A 19,885-nucleotide genomic window follows, 5' to 3' on the forward strand; every position below is an offset into this window, starting at 1 on the left:
TGAGGGGTCAGAGTCAGACCTTGTAAATAAACTTAAAGAGTGCAAACTGTAAGATTGCAGTGCTACAATAAAGACTAGTACTACTTTTTTTACCATTCAAATGTATCGGTGGCTGAATTCTGTTTTTAAATAGACACCACAGAATGTGATGTCTTATAACAACAATTGCAGCATCCCTAGATATTTTGCGTGGCCATAGTCCAGGAGTGGGCAAACTCAGGCCCCGTTTACACTAGTGCGTTTTAGGCCCCGTTTACACTAGTGCGTTTTAGTTTAAAAACGCATAAGTTTTGCTACGGTTACGCCAACCGTCCACACTACGACGGAGTTCTCGAGCGCCATTATCGATTATTAAAACTGATATTCAGCAAAAGAGAGGGTATGTTTCGTATTTTCACTGAAATTGAAAGGAGGCAGTTGTTATCGTCTCCGTTTTGTTATAATTATTCACACAGGGAAGATGACGCTCATGCAGCACGACGCCTCAACATTTCTGCTGTCTAAGTTGCTAATATTAAAATGAAAATAGGCAGTTCCTTAAATCATGTTTACATTTTATTGTTGAGAAAGTGAAACAACGTAGCCAGGGTGAATGAAGTTATAAAGTACACTGTTCCCTTTGAAGATTTACCCGTGTCCTCGGTATAGTCTGTTTTCCATATCAAACTGAGAAGAAGAGACTACAGCCTTGATCAAACTTGCGAAGTCTGAACTTACAAGGAGCGAATGCAGGACTGAACTGTGTGTGTTAGGCTACTTAATATTCAGGAAAAGCCCCAATCAGAGAGGCGAATGTCTGCAGCCCCGCCTCCGTTTTCAGATGTCTCCGTTTTCCATCATCCACACTGAGACGGAGCAGCAGCGTTTCAGAATGAAAACGGCCTCTCCAGCGTTTTCGAAACGCTCCGTTTTCGGCGCTCGAGAACTCCGTCGTAGTGTGGACGGTTGGCGTAACCGTAGCAAAACTTATGCGTTTTCAAACTAAAACGCACTAGTGTAAACGGGGCCTCAGTCCTGGAGTGCCGGTGTCCTGCACAATTTAGCTCCAAATCTAATCAAACACACCTGCTTGTAGATTTCTAGTGATCTTGAAGACACTAATTAGCATGTTCAGGTGTGTTTGATTAGTGTTGGAGCTAAACTGTGCAGGACACCAGCCCTCCAGAACCGAGTTTGCCCACCCCTACAGAGTCGCTTTGGTATCTACAGTAGTGAAAGATCTTTATCTTTATATTTCCAGTTCTATAATTAAATCTCAAAATAAGAATCATCTACCTCACTACTTAATATGCCATCAAATGTTTATTAAAGGTGCCTAAACTGTTGTTTTCTTTCATCCCAACTATCTCTGGCAACACACTGAACCACCAAACTCAAAATACAGAAGATCAAAACTTTTACTACAAGAAACTCTTCTATATTGTATTAATTTCTGTGTCATTTTAAGAAATGTATTATATTAGCAAGTATCACACAACAACAAGCATTGTAACTAAACTAAGAAAAAAAGGTACACCGTGGTACAAATAATGTTCCTTAAGGAACAGTTTTGTACCTTTGTAAAAATTGTACCTTATATGGTACAGAAAAGACCTCTTATGATACTGTTCTGCACCTTTTATGGTACATTTGAAATTAATGTACACAATTGTTCTCATATAAAAGGTACAAAAGTGTTGAACAACACCTTTATTACAATATCTGTGAAAATAAATATGACTGAAAAGGCAAAGTGTTTTTATGAATAATTTCCATATTAAAATGAGAATCATCATTTAAGAACTTATTTTTATTAAATCTCATAAACATTAAGTTCTATAATACAAAACAACTGGAAAAACACAAAACTAGAGGTATTGTAAAATAAACAGCTAAGGCATTTTAAATAAATGTTTGGTAAGGCTTTTTGACACTAATAGGGTACAAAGTGTTTGGGTACAAGTGTAGGGTACAAAAGGTTTAACCTTTATGGATCAGATTTGTACCTTTGATGAAGGTACAATATTGTATCTTCAGAGTTTAAAAACCAAAGGTTTTACAAACTGCAACTGTATAGTAAGTGTTACCTTCTCAAGATCAGGTTCCTCTAGTGCCAGAGCCAAACTGTTGTTGTCCATCACAGAGGACGCAGCCACATCTAACGGTGTAGAGCCTCTCATTTCTGGACATGCTAGAGAAAGAAAATCAAGATTATTTACTTATGGTCAGGAAGGACAGCACATTTGCAATGAGGAAGCAGCAACCAGCAGATGGCAGTCTTTACATATTTTGCCAGGGCTAGAGTCGTTTTCCTTTTGTCTGATATAATATCTTAATCAAACACTCATAGGTTCAGTTTATAAAGTATAGATAATGCATTCTTTTATTATTCTTTTAGCATATCTGATAACAAACTAGTGCTAGCCAATCAGCGAGCTTGCAATACTGAAAATAAATGTGATGACTAAAACTGCAGCTACTACACAACACTATAAATACAGCATGAAGATATGCCAGCATAAAACTGCACGTCTGTGAATGTTCCACACTCTAGTTTGAAGCCTGTGGCCCGATCTTCATCTGATCTGATCCGTTGTGTCATTGATCTGGAGGTGATATGGACTATAAAGGGGCGAGTGGGCTCTCAGCTGCTCATTAATGTGCTGTTATAGGAAACGACTCCTGCAGAGTCAGGTGCTCTCAGCTGCACAAGCTATTATTCACAGTCAAAACGGTGCACTGTGCGATGTTGCCAGATCCTGCTCAAAAAGCAATCAACCTGATCTCACACAACAAGCCACGAATAAATGACTTGCGGCACCAACATAAGAAACAGATTTGTTTTAAAGAAAGGTGTTTATGGATCAAGGAGAATTGGCACATTTACATGATTTATTGTAGCTTGTATTATAGGAGGCTGTTTAATGCTTTATTGTGATTAGGCGATGAAGATTCTGTGGTGTCCAATTATTTATAAGGAAATGCATTGATCAGCTGTTTCCAGGACTGCATTACAGTTACTTAAAATTATAATTGAAAGGGGAAGTATAGCCGAAGACAGCAAAAGATTTAAAAAATACAACAAAGATGACCAAAAACAGTAAAGAATGTGATAAAAAGCCCAAGCTATTTTCAATGCTATTCAATTAAGATTTTTTTTCCAAGCCACTGTTAGATACCAGTGTTTCCAGATGAGTAATGATATGCTCAGTGGGTTCTTGTTTTTGGGGGTTCCTTCCTGCACTGTTACAAATAATAATGAAAAAGCAGACAACTGGGTCACACTTTATTTTGATGGTCCGTTTGTTGAATTTAAGTTACATTGCATCTACAAACCAACTAATTCTCATTAGATGATACTGTAAGTAAACTGTTAGGTTGGGGATAAGGTTGTGGTTAGTGTAAGTTGACATGTACTTGCAAAGTTTCTTAGTCAGTTAAATGTCTGTTACAGGAGCAGTATCAACAGAAATTAAGCAGACGATGTACTAATATTCAAATGAACCATCAAAATAAAGTGTTACCGAAAACTATGTCTTCTAATGGTTATTAATTTCTTATTATATTCATGCGTTTAGGCTAATTCTCCGTGTTTCTGCTCGGTTACATGTACTGTAAGTGTACTGTGAGTGACCGGTTTCATGCACATCTTGTAAGGGTTGAGAAATTTCTGATACTAAAGTGAATTTGATTTTTTAGAAGATGCGATGAGAGGCAGAAATGCACAATGACGTCATTAAAAAATCATCAATTAATATTGACGCCACAGCCATATCACCCAGCAGTCCATGACCGGTTACTCACTGAAGCTAAGCAGAGCTGTATTTTTTGGTAAATACTTATCGGATAGGATAGGATAGGATAGGATAGGCTACCACATGGGAAAACTAAGTTGCTGTTGGAAGTGGTGCTAGTGAGGCCAGCAGGGGGTGCTCAATCTGTGGTCTGTGTGGGTCCTGATGTCCCTGTATAGTAAGGGGACACTATATTTTTAGTGAGCACCGTCTTTCGGAATGAGACATTAAACCAAGGTCCTGACTCTCTGTGCTCATTAAAAATCCCATGGCACTTCTCATAAAGAGTAGGAGTGTAACCCTGGTGTCCTGGCCAAATTCTCTCCATTGGACCTTACCCATCATGACCTCCCAATCATCTCCATCCACCAAATTGGCTCTATCACTGTCTCACCACTCCACCAATAGCTGGTGTGGGGTGAGTGCACTGGCGCCTTAATCCTAGGGCTGCCGTTGCATCGTCCAGGTGGAGAGACCCACTTGATGATTGTGAAGCAGGCACGTGCACACATAGGGCTCAACCTGTGCAGTGCACATGCCCTTTCTAATCTTGGATAGAAAGTGCCCTACCAAAATGATCAAAAGTGGCCCCGCGACACCTAACGCCCTTCAGTAGGCGCGCGACAACACCGCTGATCAGAACACGCGTTACAACACCGTTCTTGAGTACGCGCGCGGCAACAACAACCCCCCCACCCCACCCCCGCCCCCGCTCTTCAAAAAATTTATCCTGCACATGCCCTTTGGACAGTCTCTGCACGGGCCTGTTGTGAAGCACTTTGGGTGTATGGCCATACACGATAAATGCACTATATAATACACATTAAATTACATTACACTACACTAGCTTACAGATAATCTTACAGGAACACTCTACATTTAGCAAAAAGGCTCATTTTACAACCTTACATGAGTTAAACAGGTGAGTTTTACCATTTTTAATCCATTCAGCTGATATCTGGGTCTGGGATCACTTTTAGCTTAGATTAGCATAAATCATTAAATTGAATCAGACCATTAGCATCTAAAAAAGAGTTTTGGTAATTTATCTATTTGAATTGTGACTCTTCTGTAGCTACATTGTGTACTAATGTAAAATGAAAAGTTGCAATTTTGATATGTAAAGGAACTCCACTTTCATTCTGGTGCATTAATCAAATAATTAATAATAATAATCAAGGAATTAATAATCAAGACATTAATGAGGCATAATGGTATACAGCTCTGCTAAATAGTTACCTAGTTACCTATAGGGACAATAATAGTTAACTGGGGACTATTTTTAAGCGCTGTGTGATATCATTGTTATCAAGTGTCTTTAAGACTAACATATTGGTATTAATCAAAAATGATAAAATAAAAATAATAATTTTATTAGCAGGGCGACATGTTGGCTCAGTGGTTAGTACTATTGCCTCACTACAAGAAAGTCGCTGGTTCAAGTCCCTGCTGGGTCAGTTGTCATTTCTGTGTGTAGTTTGCATGTTCTCCTCGTGTTGGCGAGGGTTTCCTCTGGTTTACCCCACATTCCAAAGACATGCTCTATAGACGAATTGAATAAGCTAAATTGGGCATAGTGTATGTGTGTGAATGAGTGTGTATGGATGTTTCCCAGTACTGGGGTGCAGCTGGAAGGGCATCCACTGTGTAAAACATATGTTGTAAAAGTTGGCGGTTCATTCCGCTGTGGCAACCCCTGATAAATAAAGGAACTAACCTGAAGGAAAATGAATAAATAAATGAATTTTAATTGCAATATAATTTTAGATTATTTAATTTCACTGTGGAATTTAATAGGTGGACATGGCAACACAGATACTGTGATTCATCCTTCCCTGACCTGCAAACCTGAAGAAGTATGTGTGCCTGTGTGCGTGTGTTTACCGAGCCCCACGCTGCTGTTCTCCAGGAGGTAGCTCAGGTGGTCAAACATAGACTTCTGGTTCTGACGGCTGATGCGACAAAAGTAGCAGAGGAAGCGACAGCAGCTGGCCACCACTTTGGGGAAGGCAATCTCCTGAGGGTTAAAAACAGCAATCGTTTCACTTCTCCGCAGACGGAGATCATTTCTTTCACACTTTAAATTAATCTTTCATCTTTTCTACATGTGTGTTCTCACGTGCTGGCTAAACGCGTGTAATGTAACATACTCGAGATATCGACAGAAACCTCCAGACGGTCGCTTCAAGCAGACGGAAATTTGAGACACTCGAGTATGAATACAAGCAAATATGTTTTGTGCTTCATGTGAGCTGGGAATGTAGTCACTCTAAATGTCTAGAAGCACCTCGCTTTGCGTGAGGCCTCTTTAATCAAGCTGCCAAACAGAAATGAGAGCTACTGTGACAACGTCATATGTGGCATAGTCAGAGGTATTAATTCACATTCTAGACTCCTGACAAACCCCAAAAAGGACTGGCATGAGAAGTGACCCATTTCTCCTCTTCTTGTCTGAGCTTTCGCCCTATTGCCACCCCTGGGGTATAAGGAGGTATTAAGCTGTTAGACATGGGGCACTGTAGGTACTGTGCCCGCACATGTGCTATTCCTCTAGATATCGTGTTTAGTTTATGAAGGTCTGGCTGAGGGTTTGGCTTGGATGCATGTGTCTCCAGCTGAGTCATGGGATCTTATTAGGATCGTAAAAAATGATATGTAAAGTTGATGGCCTTATTTATCATTTCATAAAATAGACAGAAGAAATTGGGTACTGTAAGTAGTGAGTTGCAACTCATCGTCATGATTTAAACAGTCCAAGGTACTTAAAGGGAGATGTAAATGTAAAATGATTATGTTCAGACAGATGTGTGTTAGCATTTAGTCCTAACATAGTCCTAACATTTATTACTTTTTTGTTCTTTTTTCCCCCAAATATATGTTTTAGCATTTTCTTTGAACTTTACAGAGAAATTTAAAAACTTATTCTGAAACATTAAAACATCAAGAATCAAACTAACTTAATAAACTAATAATAAAAATACATATCCCAACTAAAATAAAATTGAATGCATGTTTTTTTCATACCTTGCATTCCACAGCTTGTTTTTTTAAATCATTTGATGGTTAATTAAGTTCATTATTCAAGCTGGAACATTATACCAGACATTAAACAAAGGTTTGATGCTTCAAGTATGCATAAATATTGCATGGTCCTCCTTTTAACTGAGCTTTCAAAAAAGGGTGTAGTCTGTATATTTTTCAACATTTTTAATTTAGTCATTTAAAATTTCACTTTGATATGGTGAACAAGGTATCCCAGTACTGGGTTGCAGCTGAAACGGCATCTGCTATGTAAAACATATGCTGGATATTCCGCTATGGCTGATGAATACAGGGACTAAGCCGAAGGAAAATAAATGAATGAATGAATGAATGAATGAATGAATGAATGAATGGTGAACAAGCAGTTGTTTTTTGGTCATAGAACATTTTTGATCATTTAACCTATTTTGCACAAAATATAAATATAATGGATACTATATATATATATATATATATATATATATATATATATATATATATATATATATATAGGGGCGGACTTAACCAATTAGCAAGGTAAGCAGCCCTGCGGAATTAGGGGGCCCCAACCAATGCCTAAAGCCTGTATTAATGATCTAGCTCTTTTATATATTTTCTATTATATGTTGTAAAATCTGCATATAATTGTTAAGATGTTAATGTTATTACTTCTTTTCCAAACCAGGGGCCCCCATGAATAATGGAACATTCCGTCCATACTGCACATGCGTGAGGTGTGAGTGCTACAACCAAAGACATCGACGGTCAGTGCTGTCAACTTAGCGACTTTTTAGACTGCCATTCAATGATCAAAATAATCATTGGCCAGAATGTAGAACAAGATTTTTAATTAATTATTATAAATTTTTTTATTATTAAAAGCAAAATGCGAATCAAAGCTCTAATCAGAGCATAACAAATAACACTGAATAAACTGTGTCAGAGCAATTTATTTCAGAAAAAGCACCCTTTGAGTCAATAGGGCTCAAGAAAGTACCTTATTTTTGTCTCCTCCCAGCACATTGACCATGACCTCCATTACGGTCTCATGCATGCCAAGCACACGCATCAGATTTGGATGCTGGTAAAACACTTTGTTGTTCATGATGTCCCTGCATACAACAAAAAGAGAAACACTTAGTTGAATATAGCTGTGCAAAATTAAAGATTAATTTATCTTATTGCACAGCAAGTGATTATTTGTCTTTTTTTAAGTATTAAAAAAGGATATTAGTTTTAAGATTAGCAAATTACATTTTACATTGTTATTAAATTATTAGTGTTTTTAAAAAAATTAAGTATATATGTTATGTATTTTAAATGAGAGCTGATGGCATAGTTGATATAAACATAAAAAACAGGCCAACTAAAGTAAATGTCCAATAATGATAACTTGTTCAAATTAAATAAAAACTAATTAAAAATACTTTAAAAACAGAGAATGAGAATGAAATTCTATCATCATTTACTTATCCTCCAAGCATTGTTTCTAACAAGTATTAATCTTAATCTAGAACATAAAATATAATATTCTGGGTCTGAGTAAATGTGAATTTTGGGGTGAACAATCCCTTTAAAGTCGGTAAGAATTACCCCAAGCCATCGATCATGAGCTGGCCCTCCTCTTCTCCCATGCGGACACTGAGCAGGGAGCGGATCTGACCCAGTGAGGCCAGCAGGTTGATGGCATCTCCTACAGACTTGTCACTGATGGTGTAGCTCTTCCTCAAGGCTCTGAGCAGCTCCCCAATGCCATCATACTGTCTCCTCAACAGGCTGAACATGCTGCGCACCAGTTCCGGGTCTTGGATCTTGTACTCCTGAGCCCAGCTGACCATAGTCTGAGATATCAGCTCCTTCAGGTTGGCTGGAGGATACAAAAACAGGCTTAATATTTACCTTATTGTATGCCGATGCTTTGCATTAGTTATTAGTGTAACCTCTGTTAAAGGAACACTGTGCTTTTTTTTTGGAAATAGGCTAACTTTCACCTTTAAACATTTTTACCATTAATATTTTGCCATAATATCTTATGTTCCATATGTTACCTAGTTACCAAGCTGGGGACTACTTTCAGGCACTGCATAAAACCATTGCATCTGCTGAAGCCACGGTATTACAGCAAAGTCCCTTCATAATTATGCCAGAATGAGAATATAGTTCATATCGACCAAGAAAATAGCAACTTTCTATTTTCTGTTTGTCTTAGTACAAGGTGTAACAACAGAAGAGTCAAGTTGTAAACAGAAAAAATATTTAAATTAATAAGCGAGATGCTAATGGTCTAATCCGATTCAATGATTTATACTAAGCTAAGCTAAAAGTGCTCCTGCCAGACCCAAAGATCGGTTGAATGGATTCAAGAATGTTCAAACTCAACTGTTTAACTATAAACCATTTCAATGTGCTGATGTCATTGGCCAATGAACATTTCCATTTCTATCATAATGTTATTTATCAATATGTGAAACTTTTTGGATTTCTCAAAAGCTATGGAAATTTAAAATGTAAAACAGGAAATACATTAGGACCATTGTTATTGTTTACATCCCTCAAAATGGTCTATAGGGGAGTTTGAAAAATCAGCATATTTCCAATAATGTCGAGTGTTCCTTTAAACCAGTGGTCACCAAACTTATTCCTGAAGGGCCGGTGTCCTGCAGATTTGACCTCCAACCCTAATCAAACACACCTGATCAAGCTAATTAAGGTCTTAGGTATACTTAAAACATTCAGGCAGGCGTGTTGAGACAAGTTGGAGCTAAACCCTGCAGGGACACCAGCCCTCCAGAACCGAGATTGGTGACCCCTGCTTTAAACTGTAAACAGTCAGGGAAATGTTTTAAAAACCAGGGTAACAATGAGGTGGCATTGTTTTCCTTGCAGTTAAGTCATTGAATACTAAAATGCAACTTATTCGATTTGACAAATTACTTTTAGCAAACCATAAATAACCACAAAATCTCAAAAAAAGTCTTTCCACAACAATATTATGAACATACTGTATAATAGAGTGGTGGGGGTACAAGGCATAAAGGTAATGGTCATTTTAAAGTGTCACCCGCTGCATAATGAATTTTACAGTTCTGTAGGGAATACGAAGAGAAAATAATCTGAAGTAACAAAACGCAGTAAACTCAGAAGAGCTTTGGCTACAGAAGAGCTGTGGTCACAATGCATTTTTTTAGTATTGTGATTTTTGTTCAGTACAGGAAAAATTATGTAATGTTAATGTAAATAAAGCACAAAGCCAAATGTACGTCTCCATTTCAATATGGATATTAATTATTTATAGTGCATCCTTATAAGTGTGTAAACTTTATAATAACTGCACACTATGAATCACTTATTACGCATTTGAAAATAGTTAATTCATCATTTGTTAAGCATTAACTCTACATTAACGGTCAATGACATCAGTAAGCAGTTTAAGAATACAGATACAAATGCTGTTTTCTTGATGTTTAAGCACTCTGTGCTGAGGTTTATATGGATTTTAAAGTAGCATTGAGTCAAGCAATTAAATTACTTATTGAGTAATTAAGTTACATTTTAGACAGTTAGTATTTAGTGTGTTTAAGTAACTTTCCCAACAATCATAAATCATTTTTTTCAGATCTTTTGAATGGATGTTCGCAACACTAAATTTGCAATACATAATTTTTACCACAAAAGCCATGAGCAGAAAAAGGTGGACAAGATAAAACCCATTTGGTTTGCATTTCCCCTTATTTGTTTATAAAACATATACTGTGGTTTGTTGTACTAATGGATAAATCAGAAAGGGCTGAAAAGGAGCTCTCGTTAATAATAAATAAAAATGTTATTTCATGTAAACGAGATTTCAGGCCTCTGCTCCGGTCATGCCTAATATGTTAGGTCCATTAGTGCATTTTGATACGTCTATTAATATTTTCTATTTACATTTTGCCCCCGTATGCTGTTCTCAGAATAGCTGCTCTAATCACATACTCGTCTCATCAAGAGAGAGTGCAGCACTGGCGCTTTTTATCCAACATCTGCAAATTACATCCATTTTAATATGTACCTGTCCACCCATTGCTGGGAAGATGATTTAATATTCCTGCCAACTTAATACCGTTTAATGCTGATTTGCAGCCTAGTACTTACTTCATTTCATTTTAGAGGCTAATAAATGTTTTTTTTTTTTTTGTCTATTCATGTTTTTTCATTCGGACACAAAACTATAAAATAAAACAAGAGTCGGATGAGTAAGACAATTGTATGAGTAAAAGAACTGTATTTCTTGATAGTCTAATTTTAAACGTAGAGTGGTGTATGAAGGTTTGTGAACTACTTGCAGAATTGCGGAAAATGTGAATAATTTTGAAAACAAAAAAAAGATATCATAAAAATTGCATGTTATTTTTTATTTAGTACTGTCCTGAGTAAAATATTTGATATAAAAGATGTTTATAGTTCAAAGACATAAAAAAATAATCCAAATACAACTATTATACAATGTCCAAATTCTCTCTGATGCTCCAAAAGGAAACATGATGCATTAAGAGAAGATTGAAAACTTTTGTGATTTAAAGATCAAGGTAAATTGTATTTAATTTGTCTTTCGAGAAATATGCAAGTAAAATTTTTCTAAAGTGCAGTACTAAATGTCAACAAATTAATTATTATTTTAACAAAACTAGAAACATCATTCTGTTGAAAAATATTTAGCCCCTTCCCCAGCTCTTGATGCATCGTGCTTTCTTTTGTAGCATCAGTGATGATTTGGACCTTTTTTTTACTCTTTAGTTGTGTTTGAGTCCCTCATTAGTCGTCAGTATGTAACAGTGGATATCAAAATCTTACAGCCATTGCTGGAAAGGCTTCTGTGAAAGAGAGAATTTTCCTAAAGAACAGCAGGCAGTTTAACTATTCAGAGCATACAAAGGACACACACAAAAACCACAACCTTTTGCAGGGGGTTGTTTTAAAAAAAAATTTTGTCTTGTAAACTATATGTCAATCTTGTTTATGTAAAATATCTTACCTGAGCATTGTACTAAATTAAAAAACTTATCTCTCCTATTTTAATAAAATAATTTGCAGTTTTACAGATTCTGTTAGAGGTTCGAATACTTTCAATCAGCGCTGTATATTCCATTGCATGTCAACACCATTTAAAGGGATTATTAAATAACTAATGCTGAATTTCAATATTTTCCCAGATGGGTTAGGGTTATAAATTATATAGTGGAAGTGGAAGGGCATCCACTGCGTAAAAACGTGCTGGATAAGTTGGCGGTTCATTCCGCTGTGGCGACCCCAGATTAATAAAAGGACTACGACGAGAAGAAAATGAATGAATTTCAATATTTTGTCTAATATGTTGCTTTTTTAAATATTTGTATAGCTTGAGATTAGAATGCTCAGACTTAATTTATCTTACAAAATGCACAATTTCAGTCATATATGAAAAAAAAATGCAGTTTAAAATAAAAGAAGCTCCTTACTAGGAGTAGCTTGTTCTTGTTTCGTTGGTTCTTCCTCGGTTTTTTGAGGACGACCTTTAATCTTGTATATGATGGCCATCAGACGTCCTTTCAGAGAAGTGTCCTGCTCCTCCTCCTCCTCTTCCATAGGGATGCCTGCATATAGACACAAACATTTCAACTTTATCTGTATGTCATTACTTCTGCCGCAACTGACATTTAACTACATTAGAGTTGTGCACATTTTTTATTAAATGAATAGTGTGTTTTAAAAAGCAATTTCCTCAGTTGTAAAAAAAAAAAAAAAAAAAAAAAAAAGATGTGCTATTGAATTAGATTTTAAAAATTGTTGTCTTTTTTTATTCTACTTTTTGAAGCAGCATTTACATTTACTGAAATTTTATTTGAGACACAGCACAATATTATAAAATATACAATCGGCCCCACTTTTCAATAAGGTTTCATTAGTTAATGCATTTTCTAACATGAACTAATTATGAACATTACTTGTACAGCATTTATTAATCATAGATTTGACTCATTTACTAATGCATTATTAAAATCCAAAATTGTGTTTGGTAGCATTAGTTAATGCACTGTAAATAAAGTACTAACAAAGAACTAATTTATTTTCATTAACTAACATTAACAAAAAGGAATAAATACTGTAATAAATTCTATAATAAACTTTTTTCATGTTAGTAACCACATTGACTTATTGTATATTGTATTAATAAAAAATATTATAAAAATATATTAGTTGTAGCAAGATAGGGCATAAAGGAACTATGTTTTATTTAATCATTTTTGAATCTTAAGCTGATGAAACAATAATTTGAATTAATAATCAACAGATTTATCAGTATTAAAGATGACGCATTTTTATGTAAAGTATATAAAATAATTGAAAGATGAATTCAAATTAATTGTCAGTAATCAAAAAATTAGGTAGTAGTATTAGGTAATAATGCATTTAAATTCATACAATTGTATTAAACATTTAAAATCTTAAAGATTAAAAAAATTTCGATGACTAATTGTATTTGAATAATTATATGATTAATCAAAGAAATAACAGAATAAACTCTAAATTATGTAAATGATCATAGTTGCAGCTATATCTGTGATATAAGTGAACTAAGTAGAAATACAAATCAATCATTTTAAATTCATTTGACTTTTTTTTAATTATTTGATAAGTAGTACATTTATGTAGAGAGAAATATTAGAGGAACATGGAGGAAGAGAACGGAATAAGCGAATAATGATTGTGTACCACAGTGTAGTCGAAGGTCATTATGGAAGGTCTGAAGTTCCTCCTGCAGCTCCTCAGGGCAGGTGCAATCATCACCAGCACTGAAATTCAACAGCATGTTTATCTGCAATCACAAATCAAATGTCGCTTCAGATAAAAGCATCATTTTATCACAACTAGAAAGTAATCCGATAATAAAAATATTCATTTCCCAAGCTCCACCTTTCACAAAAGTTATGTAAGATTGTAGTAATCATTTCTGCATGAAACATTTCTGTTGCCATGGTGACAAAGACAACATGAGCTTATAATGGCCTCATACAGACACAAGAGCTTTTTCTCAGTAAGTAGATGTGGTGTGCATTTAAAGCAGGGTGAGCGAATCTGCCAAACAGTCCTAATCAGTGGCTCTGAGAATAATGGAGTGGGTGCAGAAGATGCATTGACTCAGGGACTGAAACAAAAGTTCAATTAAAACAAAGCAAACATGAATCATTTTTAAAAAATCAGCTTTAGAGCTGTGCTAAACACAAATCAAAAGACGATAAAGTCAAAGAGCTTGAAGTGGAATTTTATAGTACTCTAATGCTGTAAATATTTAAATAAAAACTAAATATCTGTTTCCAAAAACGAAGATATGGAATGAAGTTTAGGCAGGATATTTAAGGCTTAGGGATACGGATTAGCTGTAGTCGATTATATCACATGCTTTTCTCGAAATTAGATTGTGAAACTTTACCTACTGTAAATATGCAGCTGACATATTTTTTAGACTTGCACCTTTGCATCAGATCTTGCAAATTAAGGATTTAAATAAACTTTACTGTATTTGACCAAAAAAAAAGCCCATTACATAATTATCACTCAATAATATTTTGATATCTTTTTTGATTTTGAGAGAAAAAATGCCTGGGATTGGAAATATGTTCGGTCAAGAAGTATTTACATATTTAAGTCATATTTTAAAGTTTTATTGAGAAATAATGTAACGTGCTTCTGGAAGCCCCAATTAAACCAAATGTTTGCAATCATTCTAAACATGAATTTTAGATTGTATTTTCCTACACTTTGCAAATGAAATATTTTAACTCAGCAGTTTTAAGAAGTGAAAAGGGAATAAAAAGTATCAATACAAACGTACTGTACACGAATTATAGTCATGTTCACAAAAGAGTATGGGAATGTGTCGTTACAGCTCAATGCATTCTGGGTGTTTAGAACACGGGAGCCCGATTCCTATCGATCTCTACTGATTTGTTGTATCATACTGTAAATACACTCATCAGCAATAAACTCGCTCGCACAACAAATAAAGCTCTCTCAGTTATGGATAAACTTGTTCATTAATTTGATCCGCTCTGGATCCGTCAGCTCTGCATCTGTGCTCAGCTTCTCGCGTTACACTGGACACAGAATATTATGGAATGCATATTTTCAGCTTCTCTGACACACAAAAAGCATATATAAATGTATACAATACATGTTAGTCCATTTTAATTTATTTGTGAGATGTTTTTAAAAAGATATTACAATAAAATGGCTGTCCTTTTCATTTGTGATTTGCATTCCTGCATTTGTTCACAACCATAGCTGCAGCTTGCCGTGACATAGATTTCCGAGGTCAACAAAGCAATAGAATAAACTCATTTTATGAAAGCGAAACATAATCTGCCACTGTATGGGAAAATGAAATCTCTCTCACTTTATACTGTATACTGAATGCCACTTTGGAATATGTGACAGCACAATTCAGATGTTTCAAAAATTTAACTTGTAGTCTAAAAGATACGCCGACTGCATATTCCAAGAGTTCTCACTTAGATACGCTTGGCATTTAAGCAGGTTTGGCATGCTGTCCCGGGAGAGAACCCTGAGCTCGGAGATATTTGAGCCCAGGGCTCCCGCCCGGTCGATAAGCATATCAGGAGATCCGAGATCAGGAGGGTCTCGAGAGCTTCCCCTTTAGAAGAAGGGGGAAAGGAGGAGTTGGGGTGGAAGGGGGGATTCTTCTAGAATGAAGATAGAGCTGTAGGAGAAAAATTATCCATTTATGGAAAACTAAGATCGCTCTGATTGGATTATTACTGATTACGGATGAGTGGCCAGTCGTGCTCAATCATATCACGTGTTCCTCTCGAAATTAGTTTATGAAACTTCACTTAGGTACCCTTAGGTACACTTATTACCTAATCTCGTATCCCTCCTAATGCTCATTGACCAGGCGGAAACCTTGGGCTCATCTACTGTATCTCCGAGCTCAGGGTTCTCTCCCAGGAAAGCATGCCAAACCTACTATCATAGTTGAGCATTATATAAGTGTAAACTCTTAAAACAATATCAGAAACAAAGCAACAACAGTATAAAAATAATAGGTGAAGGTAGTCACATTATAAGTGAAACATGCCGAGGAAACTGGACATGATTAGTCATTATAGTGTTAAAGGTCATGCTGTGGGTCTATGCCAATGGCTGACCTGCTCTTGTGGAGGAGAGCGAAACTCTCTGGTCTTCTTGGCAGTGACAGCAGCAGACATGTTGAGGGCCAGCATCAGCTCATTGTAGCGGAACTTCTGATTGAACTGCAGCTTGGACACAAAATCATCTGAAAAGGCCACGATGGCCTCAATGCGCTGCTTTAGCTCACAGTCACAGAAATAGTGCAGCAGCTCACACATCTGCACAACAAACAAACAGTAAAACAAGAATTAATTGGAATGTCTGTAGCACTGTACATCTCAGTCAAGTCCTTTATTGAGAAAATTTGACATATGCTTTTTTAACAGTTACAAATATTTATTCATACCTACTAGCCTTGGATAAATTAACATGAAACATCTAATCATGCTTTAACCTGATTAATAATGTTTACAGACAAATGCCACTCTGTTGAAAAAAGAAAAACATTTTTATAGCAGTGTTATTTTTGTATTGTTTACAAAGTATTTATTAAAATGTTACATTTTCTTTTTAGTTTAAAATTTATTCTTGATGAGCTTATTGTCATATTTAAATGTTTTTAATATATTTCCATAAATATTCCACAATTGTTTTAATGGCAGTTGGGCAAAAATTACTTTATTTTTAGTTATAAATAACAATGCTGTTCTAGAGAAAATTTCATTAACTTTATTTATTATCAGGTCATTATTTTTGCTTTTACTTGTGCATAAACTTTGAAACAATTTTGTTTTAGTAACGTTGAAGAAACCTTGAATAAATTAAAAAATTTTAATCAAACATTTCTGACCAAGCACATAAAAATGTCCAATAGCAATACATTTCTCACCACAAAAGAAACCATACACTCAAAATATTGGGTTCACTGTAAAAAATACATGAAATTGATTTGTGTTGGAACAACATGAAGGAATTAAGTTAACTTATTAGTTTTTACAAATGTTAGTGGATAGAACATAAAACAATTAAGTTGTCCCCTAAAACAGCAGTTCCCAACAGGGGGTCTCAGTCCACAAGGGGGCCTCAGCGAGCTCCCTGGGGGGGGTCGCATATTTAAAAAAAAAAATTTTGGCTGACCAAAAAATTTACAAATTTGTAATTGTCCTCCCCAAAAAAGACAGTCTCACTGATTCACCTTCAGCAGCTAATTGTAATAATGACCCAAGCATACTGGACCCAGGTGAGGATGCTCCAAACATTTCAGGTCGCAGCACTAGCAATACTGAAAACACAAAATGCAGGAAATACCAAGAGAGTTACCTAAACTATAGTTTTATTCCATTTTTTCAAAGCAAGTTTGCAAGTTATCTGCAGCTCAAATGACAGCACTTAGCTTTTCGCTTGTACGGTGTAGAGCGTATTGTGTGATACCGATTGTACAATTGAAGTTTTTGTTAAGACACATTATTATTTACCTTTTTATTTGTAGGTATGTTTTTTGTTTGTTTATTTGTTTGTTTTTTCTAGCTGTATGTGTTCAGGTTGATACTATTTATACCTTTTAAAATATAATTCTTTTGTTTTGTATTTTTTTACAGTAAAAAAAACAAACCTGGTTAAATTTTTTTGACAAAGTTTCGGAGGCAGTGTGTTAATATAATTGACACAACATGATGTCGAATTTATTTTTTAACGTGCAAAAATTACGGACTAAATTAATAAATTTCGGATTCAGTGTGCAATAACCTTAACTCTTAATCAGCATGCAAACGACAGGTCTTAAGGGCTGGAATAATCACCTGCCGTTTGACTGATTCTGGCAAACTTGTCTCCAGAAGCCCTTTGGGGGGCTGCTTGGACTCTTTGCCCTCCTCTTCTCCGGCCTCCACAGCCTTCTCTTCATTACTGGTGGCTTCCTCTTTCTCAGCCCCCTGCTCCACCACCGCTGTCTGCTCCTCCTCCTCCTTACTGTCCCCAAACACAATGGGCTCAATGAGGAGCAGGATGGTCTTCACCTCCTCGCTGGTCATCGCCCCCATTATCAGCAGGGTCCCGATCAGCTTGAGAATGGGCACAAACTGATACTCCACGCTTCCACCCACCGGATCCCGAATATGGGCTCCTCCGCCCTGCACGGCTTCGGTCAGCATGCTTATGGCTTTCTCCTTCATGATCGCCAGAGGGATCTGAGGGCTGTAGAGCGGCGTTTCACGTTTGGTGGTGATAAAACACGGAGGGGTGAAGTTGAGGCGAGGGGTGAGTGAGGTGCTTAGGCCCACCCCGGGAAGAGAGTGACGCTTGGAGTCATCGGGGAAAAGGCGAATGCTCCTGGTCTCGTCTGTCACTGGGATTATAAACTCGTTGTTCATCATGAGACGGGCTTCTTTGGCTGTCTCCAAGTGAATGCTGATGAGCACGTTGTAAAATCCTTCACGAAGCTGACCGGTAAGGTACTGGTTATCAATGATGTACAGGAACTGCGACTGGCCAAGATGGCTACACAGGCTGTGAGCGACGCGGGTGTTACCCAGGGCACAAAGAGAGCAGAAGAGCTTTAAAGTATGATAGTGGAACTTCCGGAGATCTTCATTTTCTGACAGCTCCATGATATCGATACACCTAGAGTGCAAACAGAAAGTTACAGGTTGAGTTTCTATTCTTAAGCGTTGATCCCACAGCTTCAATGCCTTTTAAAACTTTAAAAGGGAAGAAGAGCAGTGTTGCGGCTACATAAGATTTAGCAAGAAACAATTATGCTTATATTCTTCTACTATGTTTTTGTAGTTGAGACCTTTAAACAATATAAGACATAAAGTGAGGTAAGGCAGTGTTTCTTAACCCTGTTCCTGAAGGCACACCAACAATACATATTTTCAACCTCTCCCTAATCAAACACACCTGAATCAACTCATCAGAACATAAGAAAAGACTTCAAAACCTGAAGCAAAATGGGTCAGATAAAGAGACATTTAAAATATGTACAGTTAGTTTGCCTCCAGAAACAGGATTGTAAAACACTAAGGTAAGGTAAGCTTTATTGTCCCATTTAAAGCGAATATGTCTTGGGACCATCACCCATGCTGCAGTCATCACAATTAACCAACAGTTCCAGCCCGATCTCATGAGGAAACATATTTATTTTATGTTTTGTCAGTTTAGACTAATTCAAGTTTTTTTTAATCGGTGGTCTAAACCGAACCGTCACTAGAAGATGAGCAAATCATACTAAAATGTATGACTGAGATTGTACAAATTCATACAAATTAGCCACTAAATCAAAAAGTAACAGATTGTCTAAACATAAACTCTAGTCATTAATAATCTGTTATGTATGATGCTTACAAAATCTCTCTTTCAGCCATTCTGTAATATCATATTAGGTTTTAATTTGTGTCTCAGTTTTTTTAAATAGTTTAAAATGTTTGAGGCCCTGTTTACACTAATATGTTTTAGTTTTAAAATGGCATATTGGAACAAAAATGATTCACGTCCACAATGGTGTTTCACCTAGCGTTTCTAAAAAGATCTCAATCCACACTATACCGCTGAAAACGCACATCACATAAACACACACACTCTGGCATACACTGCAGCATATACGGACGTCTGAGCCCACCACCCCAGGTGAGAGTAGCGCACATCTGAGAGTTCATCAAGGATCTACCGCTGGATCTCATTCTACTATAGTTGCTAAACGTGACATTTAATTCATCTTGTCTCTATCTAATGACTATTCGGTCCTTTGAATCAATTACTTGTTCACAGGTAACGTGTCTTATCTTTGCTGAGCGCAAAGATAAGTTCAAATATTAATTTATGTAATCATGTACACTGATTCTGCACATTTGACTGATTGCTTGCCTTTATTTCCTATATTACATAAACATATTGTATTATTGATTGCCACTGCTTATTATTAAAACTGATATTCAACAAAAGAGGGTATGTTTCACATTTTTCAATGAAAATGAAAATAGGAGGTTATG

The 19,885-nt window shown here is 36.2% G+C and overlaps 2 protein-coding genes across 8 annotated transcripts in view; one reads left to right on the top strand and one right to left on the bottom strand.

Moving 5' to 3' along the window:
* The window catches only part of LOC147839360 (uncharacterized), a 963,858-nt gene that overhangs the window by 936,477 nt on the left and 7,496 nt on the right, over window positions 1-19,885 (top strand). The window lies entirely within an intron of this gene.
* ryr3 (ryanodine receptor 3) overlaps window positions 1-19,885 on the bottom strand; it is a 152,358-nt gene that overhangs the window by 52,299 nt on the left and 80,174 nt on the right. For all 7 annotated transcript variants that reach the window (XR_015518485.1, XR_015518484.1, XR_015518483.1 and 4 more), the window contains 8 exons: window positions 17,699-18,518; window positions 15,977-16,177; window positions 13,524-13,626; window positions 12,269-12,403; window positions 8,388-8,661; window positions 7,792-7,906; window positions 5,658-5,790; window positions 2,067-2,170 (listed from right to left, as the gene is read on the bottom strand). Coding sequence is in view for 4 of the 7 variants with exons in the window: in XM_087298294.1 (XP_087154420.1) it covers window positions 2,067-2,170; window positions 5,658-5,790; window positions 7,792-7,906; window positions 8,388-8,661; window positions 12,269-12,403; window positions 13,524-13,626; window positions 15,977-16,177; window positions 17,699-18,518 (1,885 nt within the window). In the remaining 3 variants the exon portion in view is untranslated. The remainder of the gene's footprint in view (window positions 1-2,066; window positions 2,171-5,657; window positions 5,791-7,791; window positions 7,907-8,387; window positions 8,662-12,268; window positions 12,404-13,523; window positions 13,627-15,976; window positions 16,178-17,698; window positions 18,519-19,885) is intronic.

The sequence above is a fragment of the Danio rerio genome, chromosome 20 (genome assembly GCF_052040795.2).
Source record: "Danio rerio strain M-AB ecotype USA chromosome 20, GRCz13ab, whole genome shotgun sequence".
Lineage (NCBI taxonomy): Eukaryota > Metazoa > Chordata > Actinopteri > Cypriniformes > Danionidae > Danio > Danio rerio.